The sequence below is a fragment of the Furipterus horrens genome, unplaced genomic scaffold, assembly GCF_987537825.1.
Source record: "Furipterus horrens unplaced genomic scaffold, mFurHor1.1.pri manual_scaffold_2, whole genome shotgun sequence".
In the NCBI taxonomy this organism is placed as follows: Eukaryota; Metazoa; Chordata; class Mammalia; order Chiroptera; family Furipteridae; genus Furipterus; species Furipterus horrens.
In genome coordinates this window covers 155,668,909-155,688,760 of record NW_028327172.1, presented here as the reverse complement: position 1 = coordinate 155,688,760, position 19,852 = coordinate 155,668,909, and the positions used below count along the sequence as shown (strand labels likewise).

The following is a 19,852-nucleotide window of genomic DNA, read 5'->3' as shown; positions in this document are numbered from 1 at the left end:
GTGGTTATTAGAGGCTGGAGAGATGGGGAGCTCTTGTTTAATTAGGTAGAAAGTGTCGGAAATGATGAATGTACTTAGTGCTACTGAATTGTAAACCTAGAAGTGGTTAAAATGGTAAATTGTGTTATATATTTTACTAGTATAAAAAATTTCAAGGGAGCAATTACCAATATATGTTGGAAATTAAGATTTAAAAAAACATTAAAATGAAAATTTTCACCCTGAAAATTAGCGACAATTGAATGTGGGAAATACAATTGGTGTGTAAGTTGGCTATTTCAAAGGTCACTGTAGTATAGCAACATCTGTTAAAAGTTTTAAAATATGCTCATCCTTTATATTAGCAAAACAATTTTCTCAGTTGAATGAAAAAATCAAGTTGCAAAAAATATATCTTTATATTATAAAACATCAATACTATGTACATTTGTAAATGCATAGAAAATATTCTGGACAGATATGTGATTTAAAATATTTGTGTATTATAAAATTAAAAAATAAATAAATAAAAGTCACAGGTTATATGCCGGGTTTTGTCACCTAGCTATCTGATTTTTTCCAGTAGTATATACTTTGTTTTGTTTTCTAACTTCCCCATGTTGTACTCTTCTGTGTTAACATTATTAGAAAATAGAACAACTGGGCTGCCTTGTTGCACTACTCGTTTGAGCTTTGTTCACATGTGCCTTTCAGATTATTACAGCAATTGTCAGAACATTGTAGGAAATTAATAATGAGAAATATAATTAGTTCCTTTTATTATTTCCATGCAGTATCTTTTTAGGTATAATTGTAGATCACAAAGGAGTTATTGGCATAACAGAAAAATGTAGGTCAGAAATGAATTTTGACTTTGGTTTATGCTCTCATGGGTATTTTGAAAGAACGCCTGTAATTTAAAAAGGTGAATGATATAATATTACTTTAAACCTTAAAAAGTTAGGTTATAGTAACATTATTTTTCTATGAAGTCTAGTCTTTGATAGGTTACTTCCCCTATTGGTAAAAATGAAATATAAGTGAACTGTTATTAGTTACAAGCATAAAGGGAGAGAATGGTTTTATCAAAGCAAATATACACAATTTAAATTAAAAGCAAAAGGTAACATACTTACAGCTAATACTGAAGAATTGTTTAGAGGTCTACAAGTCATCGAAATAATCAGGTATCAAAGTGACTTAGTTCATTTAAATTTAAAATAGCTTAGAAAGAGATCACTATCCCTAAAAAGATCATAGGCACACACACAAACACACACAAAATAAAAATGCTAGAGCTGAAACTACATACCATTCTATTGCCAAAGACTGAAAAAATATTTAAGGTAACTTAGGTTCCTTGAATGCTTGGGAAAGTCTGCATTTAAGTAGTGGAACTAAAGGTTAATATTCTTAAAAAGAAAAGTCTATTGACTCTTACATAAATTTATTTTTTATCTTTAGGTAACTATTTCTAGATATGCAGATTTTTTCTTTGTTTAGTTTGATACAGATTTTTATGAACAGGTTATTAAATTTAGCCTCATCCTAAAAGATTCCAGATTAAAAGGTTTCAGACAAATAGAAATGTTAATTAAAATTAAATGTGTAAAAGAATATACTCAGTGACTGTTAACTTGTTCTGAAAAGTAGTTTTTTGCCTTTGTATATAAAAAAGTGATTATATATTTTACACTTTATAAGATTATTTAAAATAAGTCTAAATTAGTTAAATTCGTCTCTTAAGACTCTAGTGTTAACTCAGCTTCATGAAAATAGCATAAAGTGACCTGTTGTCTGCTTGTCAGATTTTTATGGCGAACTTAGGCTTTTCTCCCCATTACTCATGTTTTAAACCCAGAGAGAGCACATATATGTGCACCTAGGCCAGTCTTTATTGCAGATTCAAAGCATCCAGTTAAGTACATGTTGATGTTATCTATCTTGGTTCCAAGCCCCATTTTGTACCAGGACTACAGAGATAAATACTACAAAATTCCTCTTCTGAAGGAGTCCATGTTCTAATAGAAGGGAAAGATAATAAACTATGTAGTTAGGGCACCCTGAGCAAAGACGAGGGGCACACAACCAGTAACCTTTCTTTTATATTTTAATGAGAAAACTAAGACTACTTTTCTGGATAGCTTTGTCAATCTATATTAATTATAAACCCAGTAAGTTATTCTCAATTTTACTTACAGATTGAGGCAAATAATACGTAAAATATTTAATATGTAACATGCTTTGGAAAGGCATTTGTATGGGGTTGAAGGGTGCTATGTTTTAAAACAGTGTGAAAATAGCATGTTGAAGACCTGCCTGGAAAATTGGTGTAGCTTTCCTGTCTCTGATTCTAGTCCTTCCTACACTCAGTTCTCCAAGTTTGTGCTGTGTTTTTTTGTTGTTGTTGTTTTTGTTTTGTTTCCTTTCATTTTTAAAGTTAAAAGAACCCTGGAAGTTCTCTATAATCTTCATTTTTTTCATAACCAGCAAGAGATGCCAGAATCACCCATTGAATTTTTACAAGTTCAACATATACTTGGGTTTCACCAGGTTCATAGGATCTTGGGTGAAGCACTGGTATCTTTTTCTTTTCTATTCACCCCTCCACCTCCTCCCCTTCCCTTACCCCTCCCCTCCCCCTCTCCCTCCTCCCCTCCCTTCTCTTCTCTTCATCTCATTTGACAGGTGACCCTGGTAAGAACTCCGTTGGGATTCAAAATAGAACATTTTAATAGAGAAATTCTTGCCTTTAAGAGATGTCACTTGCTCGAGGGTCCCATATGTATTAAATAGTGCCATCTAGTTTCCAAACTCTTCGTCAATAATCTTTTCTCATAAAACTGTAAAAGATATCTCTCCTCAGGGTAAATAAACATTAAAGTTAGAAGTTAAGAATGTTTAGCTTTTGTTACTTTTTTTTTTTAAGGTGTGATATGCATTAGCTTTTCATTTTCTTGGATTCAAGGCCACACTGAAGAATTTTCAAGCCTTTGTTAAAATTTCAAATCTCTGGGTAGATTTAGCAGCACCAAAACGAATTTGAAAACAACTCACACCGTCTTCTCCAACTCCTGACATTAAAAGCAGAAGAAAACCACAATAAAAGTAACAAACGAGTAAGGATCTTTTCAGAGGCATGTGATTACTAATTCATGCAGAAAGTAAAAATCTATAACTTGCTTTGTTCTAAACATTAATCAAGATACCCCTATGCTGTGTAATTCCTAAACCAAATCTTAAAAGATATGATTTGGAGACAACTGCTACTATGGCCTATAATTGTCCCATAAACTGTACTGACAGTTGGTTTTCAAAAGGGAAATTTTGTTTTATTCAAGTTTCTTTATACTTGTCTACTGACATTGGAAAAAGTAGGTTTACAGTTTTTCCTATGGAAAATAATAGAATAATTAATAAATAATAACACAAGAATAAATTGTTTTACATTCCCACAAGTGTAAATCTACTTTTACCAGCCCCTGTATGAATCTGAAACAGCAAAGTTAAAATCATAGGCAGTCTGCTAGACATAAAATGTTTGCCTTACAAAAATTAAAATGTCTTAGGCCTCCTGACTCGATCATAGTTGATCATTACATCCTGAGATCTGTATTTTAGAGATCTATTTCCCCTGGTTTTTTTGACCATTATAGTAGCATTATAAATGGTTGATAGAGCAGTCCATTTTCAATAAGCTTGTTAGTAATACCCAGCTTTTCTGGGGCCATGAGGATTAGTGAATGTTTAGTTTCTAGAATTGAAAATGAAGATTTACAGTTACTAGGTAGCAGTGTAATATTCAAATGCTGTATGCCTGAAATGTAAGCACATTTCATCATAATAGCAGTCTTACATCAGTTATATAATATACATAAGAACTTTATTTTCCCATACATACAGTGTTCTTGAAGACTTAAGATGCTTTAGCAAATTTTGTTTTCCTAGTTAAACAATGATTTTATTGCTTGAGTTCATAGACTTTTTATGCAACCAGGGCAGAGGCTGTGGATCACTCATTTTCCAACTAGGGGGAGGACTCATTTGGTCATGTAATACCAAGCCCACTAGTGATTATGCCTCTTGGTCAGAATCAGACAGTAATTTAGCATCCTTATCCTTTCTCTTCCTCTCAAGATGCTTTTGAATAGCAACAGCTTTCTTAATTAAATGACAGAGATCCTCAGGAAGATTGGGAGTAAGTTCTTCTGACTTAAGAATTCTCGGGATTGTATTGCCTGTCAAAAACATACTTGTGTGACACCGTGTGAGTCAGTCAGAATTGCACCTATTTGTGAGGGAGTCATTCCCTGCTTGGCCAGTTTGTAGATGTGCTCCTTCACGTTAGACTTCAACTTCAGCTGGATGGGGATGTCTTGGTGTTAGGTTGAGGCCACTGGGACAGGCCCCTCCCCAGGAGCCTGCATGTGATCAGTGATGGCAGCAGACAGGCAGTGAAAAAGAGTTCAAATTGTCATATTTAGTCTTTAGACCAGATTGTAAGAGAATATATATGAACATCTTGAATAGTCCAGTCTTAATGTTGTTACCCATGATAAGGTCTCTGTTTCTAATGCTCTTTTTCCTTCATGATAGCCACTGTATTAGTAAAATTCCATGGTATGAAAATACCAGTTTGTATTTATTTTCCTGCTAGTAAACATCTGCTTGTTTCTAGTTTTGTGCTAAAATAAACATAATACTGTGATTAAACATTGTTAAATGTTTCTCCTGATTTATGTACATCAGAGTGTATCTAAGGGGAATTACTGGGTCATGAAGTGTGTGCAGCTCCAGTTTTCCTAGATAATGCCTACCTATTCCTTTCTAATTTGGTTATTTCAACTTAGTCTCCACCAGAAATGTGAAGTGTTCCTGTTACTTCTTGTCAGCATTCGATATTGTCAGGCTTTTAAATTTTTGTCAGTCTGGTGAATGTAAAAGGATACCTTGTTGCTTTTAATTTGCATTTTCCTGATTATCAATGAAGTTCAGCATCTTTTGCAATTCTTTAAGCCATTCAGGCTTCTTCTGTGAAATAAATGTCTTTTGTTTATTTTTCTATTTTGTAGTTTGTCCTTTATGATTTATAGGAGTTCCTTAAAATATTTTGGATACCAGTATGTTTAATGTAATTGTTTAGCTTTTTCTAAATTGCGGCATCCTGATGTCAAAGCTATCTTTTGATATTTTCCTCTACTAGTTCTAAAAACTTAAATATATATATACAAAAATTTAAATTTACCTTAATTTGGTTTTGTTGTAAATGTAATTTTTTATATCTGGTAAGGCACGTCTCTAGTTGTTCTTTGTTTTATCCTTAGCCCATTCTGGGGTTGCTCACTATGATGCCTATACTGATTTGTGTTAAGGCTATTGTTATATTAGGTAGGTTGTTATTGTGGTCATAAATATTTTCACCTTGTCATTTTATCAGGAATATAACATAACTAGTAGAGAACTGTATTGTCCCTTTATCCTAATGGAAGCTTACTTGAATTTGTAGTTAATACACAAATGTGTTTGAAACAGTGTTACTAATAAACAATATGATGATGTACTTTTAGAATCAGGCATGAATATATGTTTGAATCACTGCTTTACCAGGTTTTGTGACTTCAAGCAAGCTATGTAATCTTACAGTTTTCTCACCAATGAAATTGGGACATAAAAATGCCTACCTCATTATTCTAATCAGTCATATTTACTGAGCCTCTTCTGTGTGCTATGTTGTAAAGATTAAATGACATTACTTGAGTGCCTCGCACAATGGAAGTTACTTGTTTGATATTGGTTCTAGTTTTCTTTATTCAAATATTTTTTTTCAGCCTTGTTATGTCCTGTTCATTTAGAATCTACATCAGGAGAGAAATCTGTATCACATTCTTGCACAACTCCTTCCACATCTTCCTCTGGACTGAATCCCACATCTGCACCTCCAACATCTGCTTCAGCAATCCCTGTTTCTCCTGTTCCACAGTCACCAATACCTCCATTACTTCAGGATCCAAATCTTCTTAGACAGTTGCTTCCTGCTTTGCAAGCTACACTGCAACTTAATAATTCTAATGTGGACATATCCAAAATAAATGAAGGTAAATTTCTGTACTAATAATTTTTAAAATCCCACTTACATTGTGTAAAATTATGTAATTTGTAAAATCTCCATTTTAGGAATGGCCTTTATTTCATTTTGATACTCACATTTGTACTTCATTTTTGGGAATTTATAGCTCCCATAGTTTAACGTCTTTGGTATTGTAATTCTGTTAAGAATTGGATTTTCTGTGTATTTTTCAAGACTTAGCATCTACCTGGTTGCTGTTATTTCTGCTTACTGTTTATGGTGAATTTTATTTTATTTTATTTTTTTTTTTAAGTAAAAACAAAGAGCATTTGCTAAAATTGATTTAAACACTTGATTTCCCAGCTCATGTTTTTGAAAACATCTTGTATATGGATAAATAATTATTTGGATTGTAAATATACTAATTATTTAAAAAGTGGGAATTTAGGTAATTCCTTCTTTACAGTACTTGAAAAAATTTTGAGAAGGGAAGTAATGGATAACATTTTGATCTTTTTCCTAGTTAATTGCATTATTAATTCCAACTTTGGTTTTTAGTATGCTTAAGTTTTTAGGCAGCAGTCTCAAAGAAGTCTGATTAAAAGTATATGTAGTTTTAATTTGTAAACCATTCAGATTCAGACATTAAGCCTTAAGAGCATTGCAAAATTTTTTACTTCTGTACAATTTTACATAATACATTTAACAGTAGCAGTGTTAAGTGGTTAAGTTCTTCCTTTATCTTAAAAATAGAGCTATTTCAGTCTAGTTGATCATTAATCTTCTGTTTTTATTGTCCTCTGATTATAGAGAGGGAGAGAGAGTGTAACATTAGTACAGGAGAGGGACAAAGAGAGACAGACATCAGTTGGTTGCCTCTCTCACACACCGAGACTGGGGCTCACATGTGCCTGGACCAGGGACTGAACCTGCAAGTTGGCATGTGCCTTGACTGGGAATCAAACCCACAGCCCTTTGGTTACAGGCTGATGCTCTAACCAAATGAGCCACACTGGCCAAGGCCATTCTCTTGTTTGATAGGTAAACTTTTCACTAAGCAAAGTGGGGCTTTTAAACAGCTTGAAGAAATGATAGCATAAGCAAATGTCAATTAATAAAAGCTCTTATGGTTCAAAAAACATGACTTTTGTAAGTATCCAGCTTTTTAATAATATCCTTTTAATGTCCATAAAAGATTGTTAGTGTGGGTGTTGACGTAGGGTTTGAGTGGTCAGCTTGTCTGAAAAAAATAATCTCATTAAATAGCTACCATTTATCTGGTTAATTCTAAGTAGTGTACTTGGGTACTTTACCTCTATGTGGGTAGGTTTGTGGTATAATCAGAAGTTTCAGTGAATACTCGTTTTATTGTTTTTAAGTCTCATAGAGGAGCTTTCTTGAACTGAATACCCAAATTTCAGTGTAAAGGAAACTACTCTTCCTTTATTGTAAACCCATTAAATTTCTTGTTCTCTGCCTCAGATCATTTCACATCTCAAAACTCATTATACTACCCCTATCTTCTAGACTTTATTTTGAGAGTTCTAGTTTGAAACATTCCAGTTTGGGGAGGGGGGGGATTTGTTTTTGAATTTTCAAGTTGTAATTAGTGCTATATGTGCCTCTGTGTTTTATTTTAATTTAAGATAAAATATGTTTTCAGTTCTTACAGCAGCTGTGACGCAAGCTTCATTGCAGTCTATAATTCATAAGTTTCTTACTGCTGGACCATCAGCTTTCAACATAACCTCTCTGATTTCTCAAGCTGCTCAGCTCTCTACACAAGGTATTCATATCCTTAGATACCTCTAGCATTGTATCTTGATGTCAGGGATTATTAGCAAATTTTTTTAGTCTTTGAGCTTATTGGCTACAATAAAGGTTTGATTTTACGCTTGATTTTTTTTTTTTTTTTGACCCATCACTACATACAGTAGTATTCTCATTTACTTTTTCTTTTTAGATGAATAAAGCTTTGACATCTTACAATATTGCCATCAAATCTGTAATACAGTAAATATTTCGTGCTGAATTTCAGTTGTTGATGAGATACTTTACTCCAAAGCTGAAAGTAAATTATAATATGCCCTCAATCTTTGTGAAACATTGAGTATATTTTAAAGAGTTGACCTGTGGTTCAGGTTGATGTTAGATGATTTTTGACTAGAGGATACAGATACAGAAATGCTCAAGTTCTGCCTAGCTATCCCTCTTCTCCATGAAGGTATTTGATGGAAAGAGATAACATACAAGAACAAGAGAGAAATGTAAGGGTCACTTTGACTGCTCCCTCAGCCCCAACCAGAAAGCTGGTAAATTGAGCAGGAATAACTGGTGTAAAATTGAATTATATAGTGAAAAGACTTTTAACAACCCTCTAGTCAGCCTCATGAGGCAGGAGACTAAGGGGAAAATGGGGCCTGAATGTAAAAGAAGAAATAAGGATGGTGAGGATGCTTTCCGTGTGAGAATAGGTTCAGGCTTCCCTTCTTGCTCTAGCCTTATAGAGAGGCCACACAGAGTGTGTGCTTATCTGTAACAGCTTTTTCACTCAACATGGCCCCAGTGAGTATCCCACAATCTCACTTTTTCAAATAAGTGTTTTCTTGGGGGAAGGGGATGTGCATGTGGAGCAATGCAAAAATCTCCACATAGATTACTGGGGTTTTTGTTTTATTTGTAATTAACTGCCTTCATTTTTTGCAGCCCAGCCATCTAATCAATCTCCAATGTCTTTAACGTCTGATGCATCATCCCCAAGATCCTATGTGTCTCCGAGAATAAGCACACCTCAGACTAACACAGTCCCTATCAAACCTTTGATTAGTACTCCTCCTGTTTCATCACAACCAAAGGTATGTTGCCTTTGAGGAAAATTTAGAAAATAAACCACTTACTTTTGATAAATTTAATAATGTTTTAGAATCTGTATTATAGAAAAAGCCCTGTGAGAATGAAGTGGTGAAGTGAAGGACAGGTAAGTGTGAATAGATGTAGGTTAGAATCTCAATTAATTGTAGGATGGAGGAGGGAATTGCATCTGTGCTACTTCTATGCACTGATTCTTCTTTTTATTGCCATGAAGAAGTCTCGCATTGTGTCGCTTCATCCCATCCTGGATTTGAATCATTTCTTTGTCCAGTATATCCATGATATATAAGCTACGTGCCCATTTAATCACATAGTAGCCATCTCAGTTATCGGAGAAAGAGCACATTGACGTAACCTTTATTATAGTATATTGTAATTTTCTATTTTATTAGTTGTTAATTCTTACCATGCCTAATTTACGCATTAAACTTTATTATAGATATGCATGTATAGGAAAAAAAACACTATATACAGTAACTAACTCCTTGCTTAACAGTGTCCATTGGTTCTGTGACTTGAAGCAAAACAACATACAATGGGACCACTTTTACTTTAGGCTAATTGATATAAACGAGTTAAATTTCTACCAATTTTATAATGAAACAGTGTTGAACAAAATGACATGGAGAGCAAGGTAAAGAAGGGTGTACTAATTGAATCCTAATGTTTGTAGAATTTTCAAACTTGAAAAGATAGGGAAAACTTATTTTCTATGTCTTTTTCCCCACACATTTTTTATTTTAGACATGAGTCAGTTTCTTTGGTATGAGTTTTATATATATTATATTTAACTTTCATATCATGAGAATCAACTATTTGCCTGAATTAATAGATAAGAAAATTAAGCCATTAGTTAAATCTAGTTTTTGTGGTGGAGTCAGAATTTGAGACCCAGGTCTTTCTGAATACAGAACCCATATTTTACTAAATTGCTGGTCTGTTCTTATTGGACTATGAACAGGACCCTACAGTACTCCAGTCAAATTTTGTACTACATCATTTCATCATTTACATCTTGCCTATAAATTCATAAGCAAATGCCAGTCACACACATGCTTTGTAACATGTCACCAGTAAACATTGGGAAATCTGGAAGTCAGTATATATAAGTTGTAATGTTTTTTACTCTTAATGGTAGGTATAGGAGAAAATTATTTTTAGTTGTTGTAAAAACAACGGGCTGTTTCAAAATTTTGTGCCAAAGAATTCTTTATTTGAAGCCTAAAAATAGCTTGATATTGATGGTAGACCAACTTTTCTGTCTTCTGTTGGCTCATCCTGCTTCAGCCATTTATCTGTGCTCAGTTTAGGGTCAGTCTAGTTTGATTTTTAAAATTCCGAGTTATAATTCTTAGTTTACTGTTGTTTATATTTCAGTGGGAGAAGAATTAAAACACTAGTTTCAGCAAAAGAGATCTTATTCTTAATACTTAAAACTGATCCCAGGGTGGTATCTTAAGAGTACATACAGCAAGTGATGACTAAAAGTGAGTAAGTAGTATTACTTTTACAGTCAGTTATTAAAATTAGCATTTCAAATCCTTTTAAGCAGATGGCTATCAGTTTTTTACATTCAAAACCTTTTTCACGTTTTTAAAAATAAGTGGACATCCGATCTTATGTAGATCTTATAAAAATATTCTTTATAAAAGAACAAGTTATTTTATATTCAGGAGTAACAGGGCCATCGAGATTTGTTTTGGAGAATATTGATCATTCAAAAAAAAAATGCTAGTGGATGTGACTTAATCACAGATGGTTCCATCTGTCTTTGTGCTTTAGTTTGGGGCTTATGTTTAGACCTGCCTCTTTTCTCTGTGGCATCTGAATATGAATAGTATATGTGTCACCATTGGCAACCAAGGACCACTTGGTCTGTCTATTTAGGGTAACATCTCTTTGATGACCACTCAAGTTGAATTTTGTATGGGCCATAGCTTGTTCTCTGATGGATCAGTCTATACTTTGATATAGTAATATTTATTTTATTAATGTAGAACTAATAGTGCAGTCATAAGATGTTGGAAGTGAGGGGAAGTCAGTTATGGGAGGTTACCAGAAAAAGCACAATAAAAGGGTAAGGCTGTAATGATGCAGATTTAAGTTCTCGTCTTTTGCATTGATAAGAGTTTCTGTAGATATGGTCATCCTCTTTTCTTGGTACACTGAGGGAGATAGCCCTACAAGTGGAGATTTCTCTTGTAAATGTAAATGTCTTTTACAAGCATAACTTCTGCTTGATTTTCAGAGCTTCTCCCCTGTCTTTTGTTTCTTAAAATTAACTAGTCTGAAATAAGCCTCATGCCAGATAGGCATATTTTAGAGTGACAGATTTCTTTTCCCCCGCAGTTCCTAGGCTACAAAACCTGTACAGCATGTTACTGTACTAAATACGCAGTTGTAACAATGATAAATATTTATATAATGCATTATGCAATGATTTTAAGATGGCCAAGACGTCACCCACGGGCTAAGATGTCATGAGGCGTTAGGAATTTTTCAGCTCTGTTATAATCTTATGGGACCTCTGTAGTGTATGCACTTTCTTTAACCAAAAGGTTATGCAACACATGACTTTAAAGCAGAAGAGGTAGGGTAGTATAGTGTCTTGGGAAAAAAACTGGGTTCAAAATCAGGAGAACTCCTTTCTTATGTTGGTGTTCTAAGAAAGTACTTTTATGTCCTATGCCATTTTATAAAGAAATTAGTTCCAAGTCTCAAACCTGGACTCTCTTCTAACTACATGATCTTTGGGAAGTCATTCTTTTTTGAATCTCTAGATTTTATGGTGTTTAAGATCTTTAACTAGATTGGGGGTTGGGGGTATGTGAATTTGGGCACCTAAGTGATAGTACACAATTAAGTAGTTAGTCCTCCTTGTATCTGCAGTTTCAATTACCCATAGTCAGTTGCTATTCAAAATATTAAATGAAAAATGCCAGGAATAAAAAAATTCATAAGTTAAATTGCATACTATTCTGAGTGCCATGAAGAAGCCTCGCACTATGTCGCTTCATCCCACCCTGAACTTGAATCATTTCTTTGTCCAGTATATTCATGCTATATAAGCTACGTGCCCATTTAATCACTTAGTAGCCACCTCAGTTATCAGAGATGGAAAGAGCATGTTGACATAACTTTTATTACAGTATATTGTTATAGTTCTATTTTATTATTAGTTGTTAATCTCTTCCCATGCTTAATTAATAAATTAAACTATTATAGATATGCATGTATAGGAAAAAACAATAGCTATAGTAACTTAACTCCTTGATTAACACCATCAGTTGGTTCTTTGACTTGAGGCAAAACAGCATATAATGAAACTACTTTTACTGTAGGCTAATTGATCTAAACAAGAGTTAAATTTCTTCCGGTTTTATAACAAAACGTTGTTGAACAAAATGATGTTGAACAAAATGATGTTGAGAACCTGCTATGTATAGGATTTGGTACTATTTGCAGTTTCAGGCCTCCATTGGGATTGGGGGTACTATTGTCTATATCACTAAATTAATCTCATTATGAAACAATTTAGGACAGCTCTTTGTTATCTTAAAAATCACTGAAGAATAAAAATAATTGGGAAGTCTTATTGATAGAACTTTTGCTTTTATCTAGTTTCCATACCATTTGCCAATGTGTTAGGAGCCTGTCTCACCAGATTTTGACATTTCAGGTTACTACTCCAGTAGTTAAGCAAGGACCAGTTTCACAATCAGCCACACAGCAGCAGCCTGTAACTGCTGACAAACCACAAGGTCATGAACCTGTCTCTCCTCGAAGTCTTCAGCGCTCAAAGTAAGTTTATGTTATGTGTTGAGACAAATGATTTTTTCCTTAATATGCATTGTTGATTATTACAGATATGTATGAATAATATAGAACTTGATCTTAAAAGAATCCTTGGATAGCCTTAGTTTTATGTATTTAAAAATTTACAAAGGCAAATCTGCAACAAGTAGATTGTTGTCTAGTAGTGAAGCCTGGGTTGTTTTGAGTTAAGTGGCTCTTTCTTTAGAATTTTACTTAGTAAAATGTGATGGGAGTAACAATAATGTAATACTTGTACAAAGAGGGCACATGGTTTATAATACTTTATTTGTAGGCGATGAGACATCATTTTGAACCTCCTCATAGCAGTTTTTGATTTGAGTGTATTGATGAAACCAAAAGTCTCACATCTAAAACTTGGGCCAGTATTGCCAACCAGTACGTGTCAGGCTTTCCTATTAGCTTCTGCTCTGCCCCTGTAAGGATTGTTTGTCATATAGAGCTGTGTTGTGTTGTCACTTTTCTTTGTTAATAAACAAATACAACTTGAAATAATTTTCATTTTATTGATTTTCCTATTTTTATTTCTTGCTATGAGGTGGCAAAATAATTCAACTGTTGTTTTTATTGTTGTTTTCTAAACAAGCATTTCAGAACTTACACATCCAAATGAGAGTTGTTCCCTTCAAAATAATCACCTTGGAAAGCTGTCTACTTACTCCAGCAATGTTGCCATTGCTCAGAACATTTTTGGGAAATTCTTCTTTTAAATTGTCTTTAGAGGCTGCAGTATTATTTTAAGTATCCTCAGTGATGAAAACTCTTCATCCTTTGGGAGATTTAGTTTTTGGAAATAACTGAAATTCATTCAGAGCCAAGTCTGGTGAAGCAGGTAGGAAATCAACTTGGGTGATTAAATTTTTGGTTCTCACCACCATATCCCCAAACCCTAGCCTAAACCATGTAGTTTTAAAAGAAGATAACCAATCTCCAAGTGTTACTTTTTTTGGTCTTATTTTGCCACTAAATTCATTCATTGCTATCCAATAAAATGCCTGTATTTTGCTTCTCATTATTTCACCTCTGATATAACACTTTGTTCTGATGTTAAATGAGCAATATATATTTTCCCCTCCTTATCTACAAGTATGTAAGATACAACATTCTGATGTGCCTTAGATCCACAACTGTTAAAATGTGACCTTTTCTTAGTGACATTCTTATTAGAGTTTATAGTATACAAAGTCATCAGGTTTTGCTGTAAATTTGGAGAGTACTGTTATTTTTAAATTTGATTCTGACATTAGTGTTAAAGGGCTCTCCCACCTTCAGTGTGTTGAGGAATACAATATATAAATAGATATTCTTTGAATTTTAAATTCTATTTACTTAATGTTAAAATAACAAGTTTTTCTTTGGTATTTGGCTATCTTTAGTAGAACGTATTGACAATGTCTAGGATACCTAGAAACTACTTATATAGATATAATACACATTCAATGGTGTTTTCTCTTCCAGTAGCCAGAGAAGTCCATCACCTGGTCCAAATCACAGTTCTGGTAATAATGCATCAAATGCAACAGTTGTACCACAGAATTCATCTACCCGAACTACATGTTCGTTAACACCTACGCTAGCAGCACACTTCAATGAAAATCTCATAAAACATGTTCAAGGATGGCCTGCAGATCATGCAGAGAAGCAGGTATGTTACATGATTTACAGCAGATGTTTTACCTTTGAATAACTAAGAATATATAACTTCAGTTCTGCTTTCAGAAAATCTAATCTGGACCCCTAAATTCAAACTATATTTAAAACAACTGATTTCTAATTAGGTTACCTAGTTATTTTGTAAAATACTTAATACATACCTTCTAGGTTATTTATGAGGTCACCTTTGTGGTTTCACGTGAAACATTTTAATATAATTATCATCATAACTACCACTTTTAACTACTCAGCATTCAGCTCTGTGCTAAGTGCTTTATTTTCTCCAACTTAAAACTGCTACCCAGTGCTGATAATGAGTTTTTCTATTTTATCAGTGAGGCTCTTAAGACCAAATAGATTATACCAAGTTCATCCCATTAATACAGCGATGTGATTCAAAGCCAGCCATTCTCATAGTTTTAGAATCTGTTAGTGCTGTTGATCTTATGAGTTCCACTAGACTAAGCTACTAGAAGTTAAACATTTTTGTTTTGGGATTAGGTACCTTAGGACATTGCAGTTATTGCCATTGGCTTCTCCCTTTTATCAGATAACTATCTGAAATATTCCATAAGTTCACAGAGCTGTGCTATGTTTCTCATGATACAGTGAGGCCCTTTTTATCAGTGTCATACCTGAACTTGCTTTGGCTGACCCAGCATCTTTTATTAATGACAAATCATAAGTTGTTCTATCCTAGTGTTGTATTATTCTGAGATTAGTAATACTATTTTCTCAAGAAGCCTGAGGTGTAAATCCTAAAATAAGTAGTACTTTTCACTACATGAGACTTTTTTTTTTTTTAAGAAAATTATTTTTCCCCTTCGATTTACCCACATTCTTAAAGGAAAATGGTTATTCTGTACTCTTGGTATAAAGTTCTACTCAGATTTTTAATGTTTTAATTTTTATATGTGAATGTCTTATATTTTATGTGATTTTCTTTAATTATAGGCATCAAGACTGCGAGAAGAAGCCCATAACATGGGGAGCATTCACATGTCAGAAATTTGTACTGAATTAAAAAACTTACGATCTTTAGTCCGGGTATGTGAAATTCAAGCAACTTTGAGAGAGCAAAGGTAAGTTTTTCACTGAAATAATTTTTGTTTCTTAGCATTTTGTATCTTAAATCAGACTGAAGAACAAAATTCTAAATATCAGAAATGAAATTTAATGTTTCTTTGATATATTGTACCATGTTATGTAATACTGTAACTTGGTTTTTATAATTTAATACTATTTCTGGTGAATGATAATGGCGTCTAGATTTTTATTTTTCTTAATCCATGATAAATGCTTCATTAGACCTTATTTATTGCATTATAACTCTATAAAGTAGAGTAATATATTATTTAAAAACTGAAAGAAGGCAGCAACCAATTATAAAAGGTCACTCTTGAATTGAGGGGCCTTTTGAATTGAGGAGACTTAACCATTGCCGAAGATACTCATTTCAGTTGAAATTTCACATCAGTATTTACATTATGCTTATATTGCGAATAGATCCTTGGAAATTACAGTAAGAATTCAGTTGTTCAGCTAGTTCAATGATGTATATCTGCTTTCTTTACTATTTTCACCTAAATTCTGATTGTCTCATTTTTCTTAATCTAGTATCCTACTCGAGTAGTGTATCTACATCCAGTAAATATTATAGATATATTGTAAACACCTCAGAGAAGGAAAACTCTGATTCCAAAAAAAAAACCTCCGCCGCCTTGCGGCATACCTCTTCAGGGGAAAGGCTAAGGGAGTAAACCCCGACAGAAAATCCGGAGCCGGAGTCCCTAAAGCGGTTTGACGTTGTAGTCAACACCGGCAACTCCTGCGGCGCACCTGAAGCCAAGCTGTATTGACTCCGTCTTTCCCTTGGACCCTTCAGCTGCGAAGAGAGGGGGTGTCTGCTGCATGGGCAACAGCAGACCCTCCATATCACCCTGCCCAGGCTCTGTAGCTTCAGCTTCACTGGAGAGGACACTCCAGCGTCATCGCAAGATGTTGATTCAACACGGGAGGAGACAGATACCGTGTCACTCCCGAGTTGGACTGCACAGCCATTCTCGGCGGTGCAGATAGACTCTTAAGAAGCTACACCATCGTCTCTCGAGACGGACGGCTGCCGACATTGTAAACACCTATTACAAAATTGAGGACAGACTTTAAATGGCTTCACATCCTGTCTTTATAAGGTTGTGTTGATCTTGTCATGAAACCACAAATAGTAAAATACCAAGTTGGGATTGATAGTAAACTTGGGAAAAATATTGAGTTTTTAATCTAACGTTTCAATTACTAAAATATCTGGAGATATTTTTTTGACTATCAACTGGGATTCTGTTTTTTTCCTCTAGGATTTCTCTGAATGGAGTTCTAGCATACATAAAGCTTAACTTCATTTTGGCTTCTTAGATGATTTAGCTTTTAGGAAATTATACATTATTGCAATTTGTTAAAACAATATACACAGTCAAATATGAAGCCAGTATATGATTTTGCCTAATTTCCTGGTGTAGACAATAAATGTAATAGTTGACAAGAAAGAAGGATCAGAGTAGGAGAGATTTTATATAGTTTATGGAAATCTAGTTAGCTGTGGAGTTTGTATTTTGTTTGTTTGTTTTCAGTATACATTTCTGTGGAACTTTGACTTGGCTTCCTTTTTATGAATCTACATTTATACTGAGAACTGTTAACTGTTCTTCAAAACAGCCTCTTGCACCCAGTTGATCCCAGACTTACTAGAATTGCTGTATTGTAGTCTAGAAATATGGAATATAGGTTTATCTCATGTTTGATATCTACTGCCTTTGTATGTGTGTCAGATGATTCAGTGAACATTACACTTTAAATCATCTATATACATTCAAATAATTATTGAGAAATTGTTAGAAAAACATTCAAACAGTATATGAATGTATCATATATTAAGTGATTATTTTATCTTAACTGTAATTAATTTTTAATTATTTTGTCTTAGTTACTCATTTAAGATATTTTTATTAAAAGAGGTTTTTCTGTATATTTATATGAGTATACAGTCCTAATGCTTTCTTATTTTTTTTTCCAGGATACTATTTTTGAGACAACAAATTAAGGAACTTGAAAAGCTAAAAAATCAGAATTCCTTCATGGTGTGAAAATGTGAATAATTGCACATGGTTTTGAGTACAGGAACTGTAAATCTATTGCCCGATCTTAACATTTTTGAGCTGCATTTAAGTAGACTTTGGACCGTTAAGCTGGGCAAAAGAAATGACAAGGGGACGGGGGTCTGTGCGAATTAATTCAGGGGAAAGAGACAAGATTGATTTGTAAAACCCTTGAAATGTAGATTTAATGTAGATGTATTCTTCACATTGTAAATATGTTTTGTAGAGTGAAGCCATGGGAAGCCATGTGTAACAGAGCTTAGACATCCAAAACTAATCAATGCTGAGGTGGCTAAATACCTAGCCTTTTACATGTAAACCTGTCTGCAAAATTAGCTTTTATAAGGAAAAAAAAAAATGTGGGAGGGGGGTTTAATTTATCATTCGGAAATTTTGCATTTTCAAAAATTCAGTGCAAGCGCCAGGCGATCTGTGTCTAAGGAGGTACATTTTGAACCATATGGGCAGTGTACAAAATACCATGAAACAACTGTTTCCACACTTGCACCTGATCAAGAGCAGTGCTTCTCCATTTGTTTTGCAGAGAAATGTTTTTCATTTCCCATGTGTTCCATTTTCCTCTGAAATACTTGATCTGATTTTATCCATTTTTTAAAGCTCCTCTTTTTTTCTCCTTTCTTAAGGCACTGTTGCTATGGCACTTTCCTATAACCTTTTCATTCCTGTGTACAGTAGCTTAAAATTGCAGTGATTGAGCATAACCCACTTGTTTGTATAAATTATTGAAATCCATTTGCACCGTGTAAGAATGGACCTAAAAGTACTGCTGGGCGTGTGTGCTAAGAGTACATTGATTGCTCAAATGTAAGGAAATGGCCCAATGAACATGGTTGTGGGAGGGTAAAGAGGAAACAAAGCTAGTCAGATGTGAATTGTATCTGTTGTAATAAACATGTTAAAACAAATAAATTGTTATTTTTCTTTTCCTTTGGTCAAATGCATATTAGAATTTGAACTACCTGGGGATTTTTATCAGAACTATTCTTGTTGAATATTTATACTTAACTGAAATAAGTTCTTAAGGGGAGGCTTTCTTTAAAGCATATTAACAGGAAATGTGTGTATTTAATGAAATACGAAATTCAACAAGAATGATTAAGTCACTTCCCAAGTGGTTGTCATTTGTTAAAACCTGGTTTACCTGTCTTGCTATTATGACATTTCATTTTGAAGGATGTTTGTGTTGTAGCTAACTGTTCAAGTCTGGTGCTGACTGCTGTTCTTAGCCATCACAAAACGCTAAATTTGTGTAATTGGAGCTTTCTACTGTTAGATGGAAATGGTGGAGAAGCTCAGCTTTGTATATTGTTTTCCTAAAGTATATTAAAATAAAAAAAGAAACTATTGCTACTATAAAATTACCTTGGCTTTTTTTTTCTTTGCTAAAATATTGGTCACCTGGCCTTAGCATGACACTGCCAGTATTATATCAAATCACAAGGGTTACTTGATGCAGAAAAATCTTAATTTCAAAATCTTACCCAATTTAGAGCCTTTTTTCTGTCGTGGCAGATGTATTCATGTGCTTTCAGAGAACTGCCAGCACCAAGGGCTTACTTTGTGATGTTAGACATTAATGTTATTACATTCTGGGATACTAAAATTTTAAAATTGCTCTTGTGCTTTAAACATATTTAAAGTATGGGATATAATGATCAGACTTTTCAATAAATTTTAGAAAGTAAACTGTAAGTGATAGTGTGGATATTTTCTAAAATACAGAAATATTCCGGTATAATTTCAGTATTAAAAATACTGATTTTTTATTGTAATTTAAGCATACTTTTAAAATGTTAGAAGAAACAAATGTTATAAGTTACATCGTCATGAAATGTTTAACCTGAGATTGTTAACATATGCTGGACTTATTAGTTCGTGTAAATGAAACTCTGAAGAGCTATGTTAAGCTAAGAACCCTTAACTCATGCAGGCATTTTCCCAGGAAGAAGTAAGCAATTTGTGATGTGGTGGGCAAAGGTTCCCTGATGAGCTGGTAATTTGGTTTGTGATTGAAGATAAATTTGAATTAGACTTGCTGATAATTTATTATAGATTTATGTCACCTTTTTGCTTTAAAAAGTTTACATCCCTAAATGAAAAATTATATATATATATACACACACACACACACACATATATATATACACACACACATATATATATGTGTATATATATATATATATGACACATAATTTGAAATTCCCTGGTAAATTTTTAAACAGAAAATTTAAAATTTTTGTAACTATTTTTACAGTACTTGAATCACTTATTCTAT

General features: G+C 33.6%; 1 protein-coding gene across 6 annotated transcripts in view; it reads left to right on the top strand.

Annotated features, from left to right (window-relative positions):
• The window catches only part of WAC (WW domain containing adaptor with coiled-coil), an 88,383-nt gene extending 69,445 nt beyond the window's left edge, over positions 1–18,938 (top strand). For 4 of the 6 annotated variants that reach the window (XM_090266681.1, XM_090266680.1, XM_090266679.1 and 1 more), the window contains 7 exons: positions 5,832–6,074; positions 7,710–7,832; positions 8,753–8,901; positions 12,597–12,718; positions 14,210–14,396; positions 15,359–15,486; positions 17,475–18,938. In XM_090266681.1, coding sequence (XP_090122807.1) covers positions 5,832–6,074; positions 7,710–7,832; positions 8,753–8,901; positions 12,597–12,718; positions 14,210–14,396; positions 15,359–15,486; positions 17,475–17,544 — 1,022 coding nt within the window. In that variant the 3' untranslated portion in view covers positions 17,545–18,938. Of the gene's footprint in view, positions 1–5,807; positions 6,075–7,709; positions 7,833–8,752; positions 8,902–12,596; positions 12,719–14,209; positions 14,397–15,358; positions 15,487–17,474 lie in introns of all 6 variants that reach the window. The other 2 variants (XM_090266678.1, XM_090266677.1) reach the window with 2 other exon arrangements.
• The last annotated feature ends 914 nt before the right edge of the window (positions 18,939–19,852 follow it).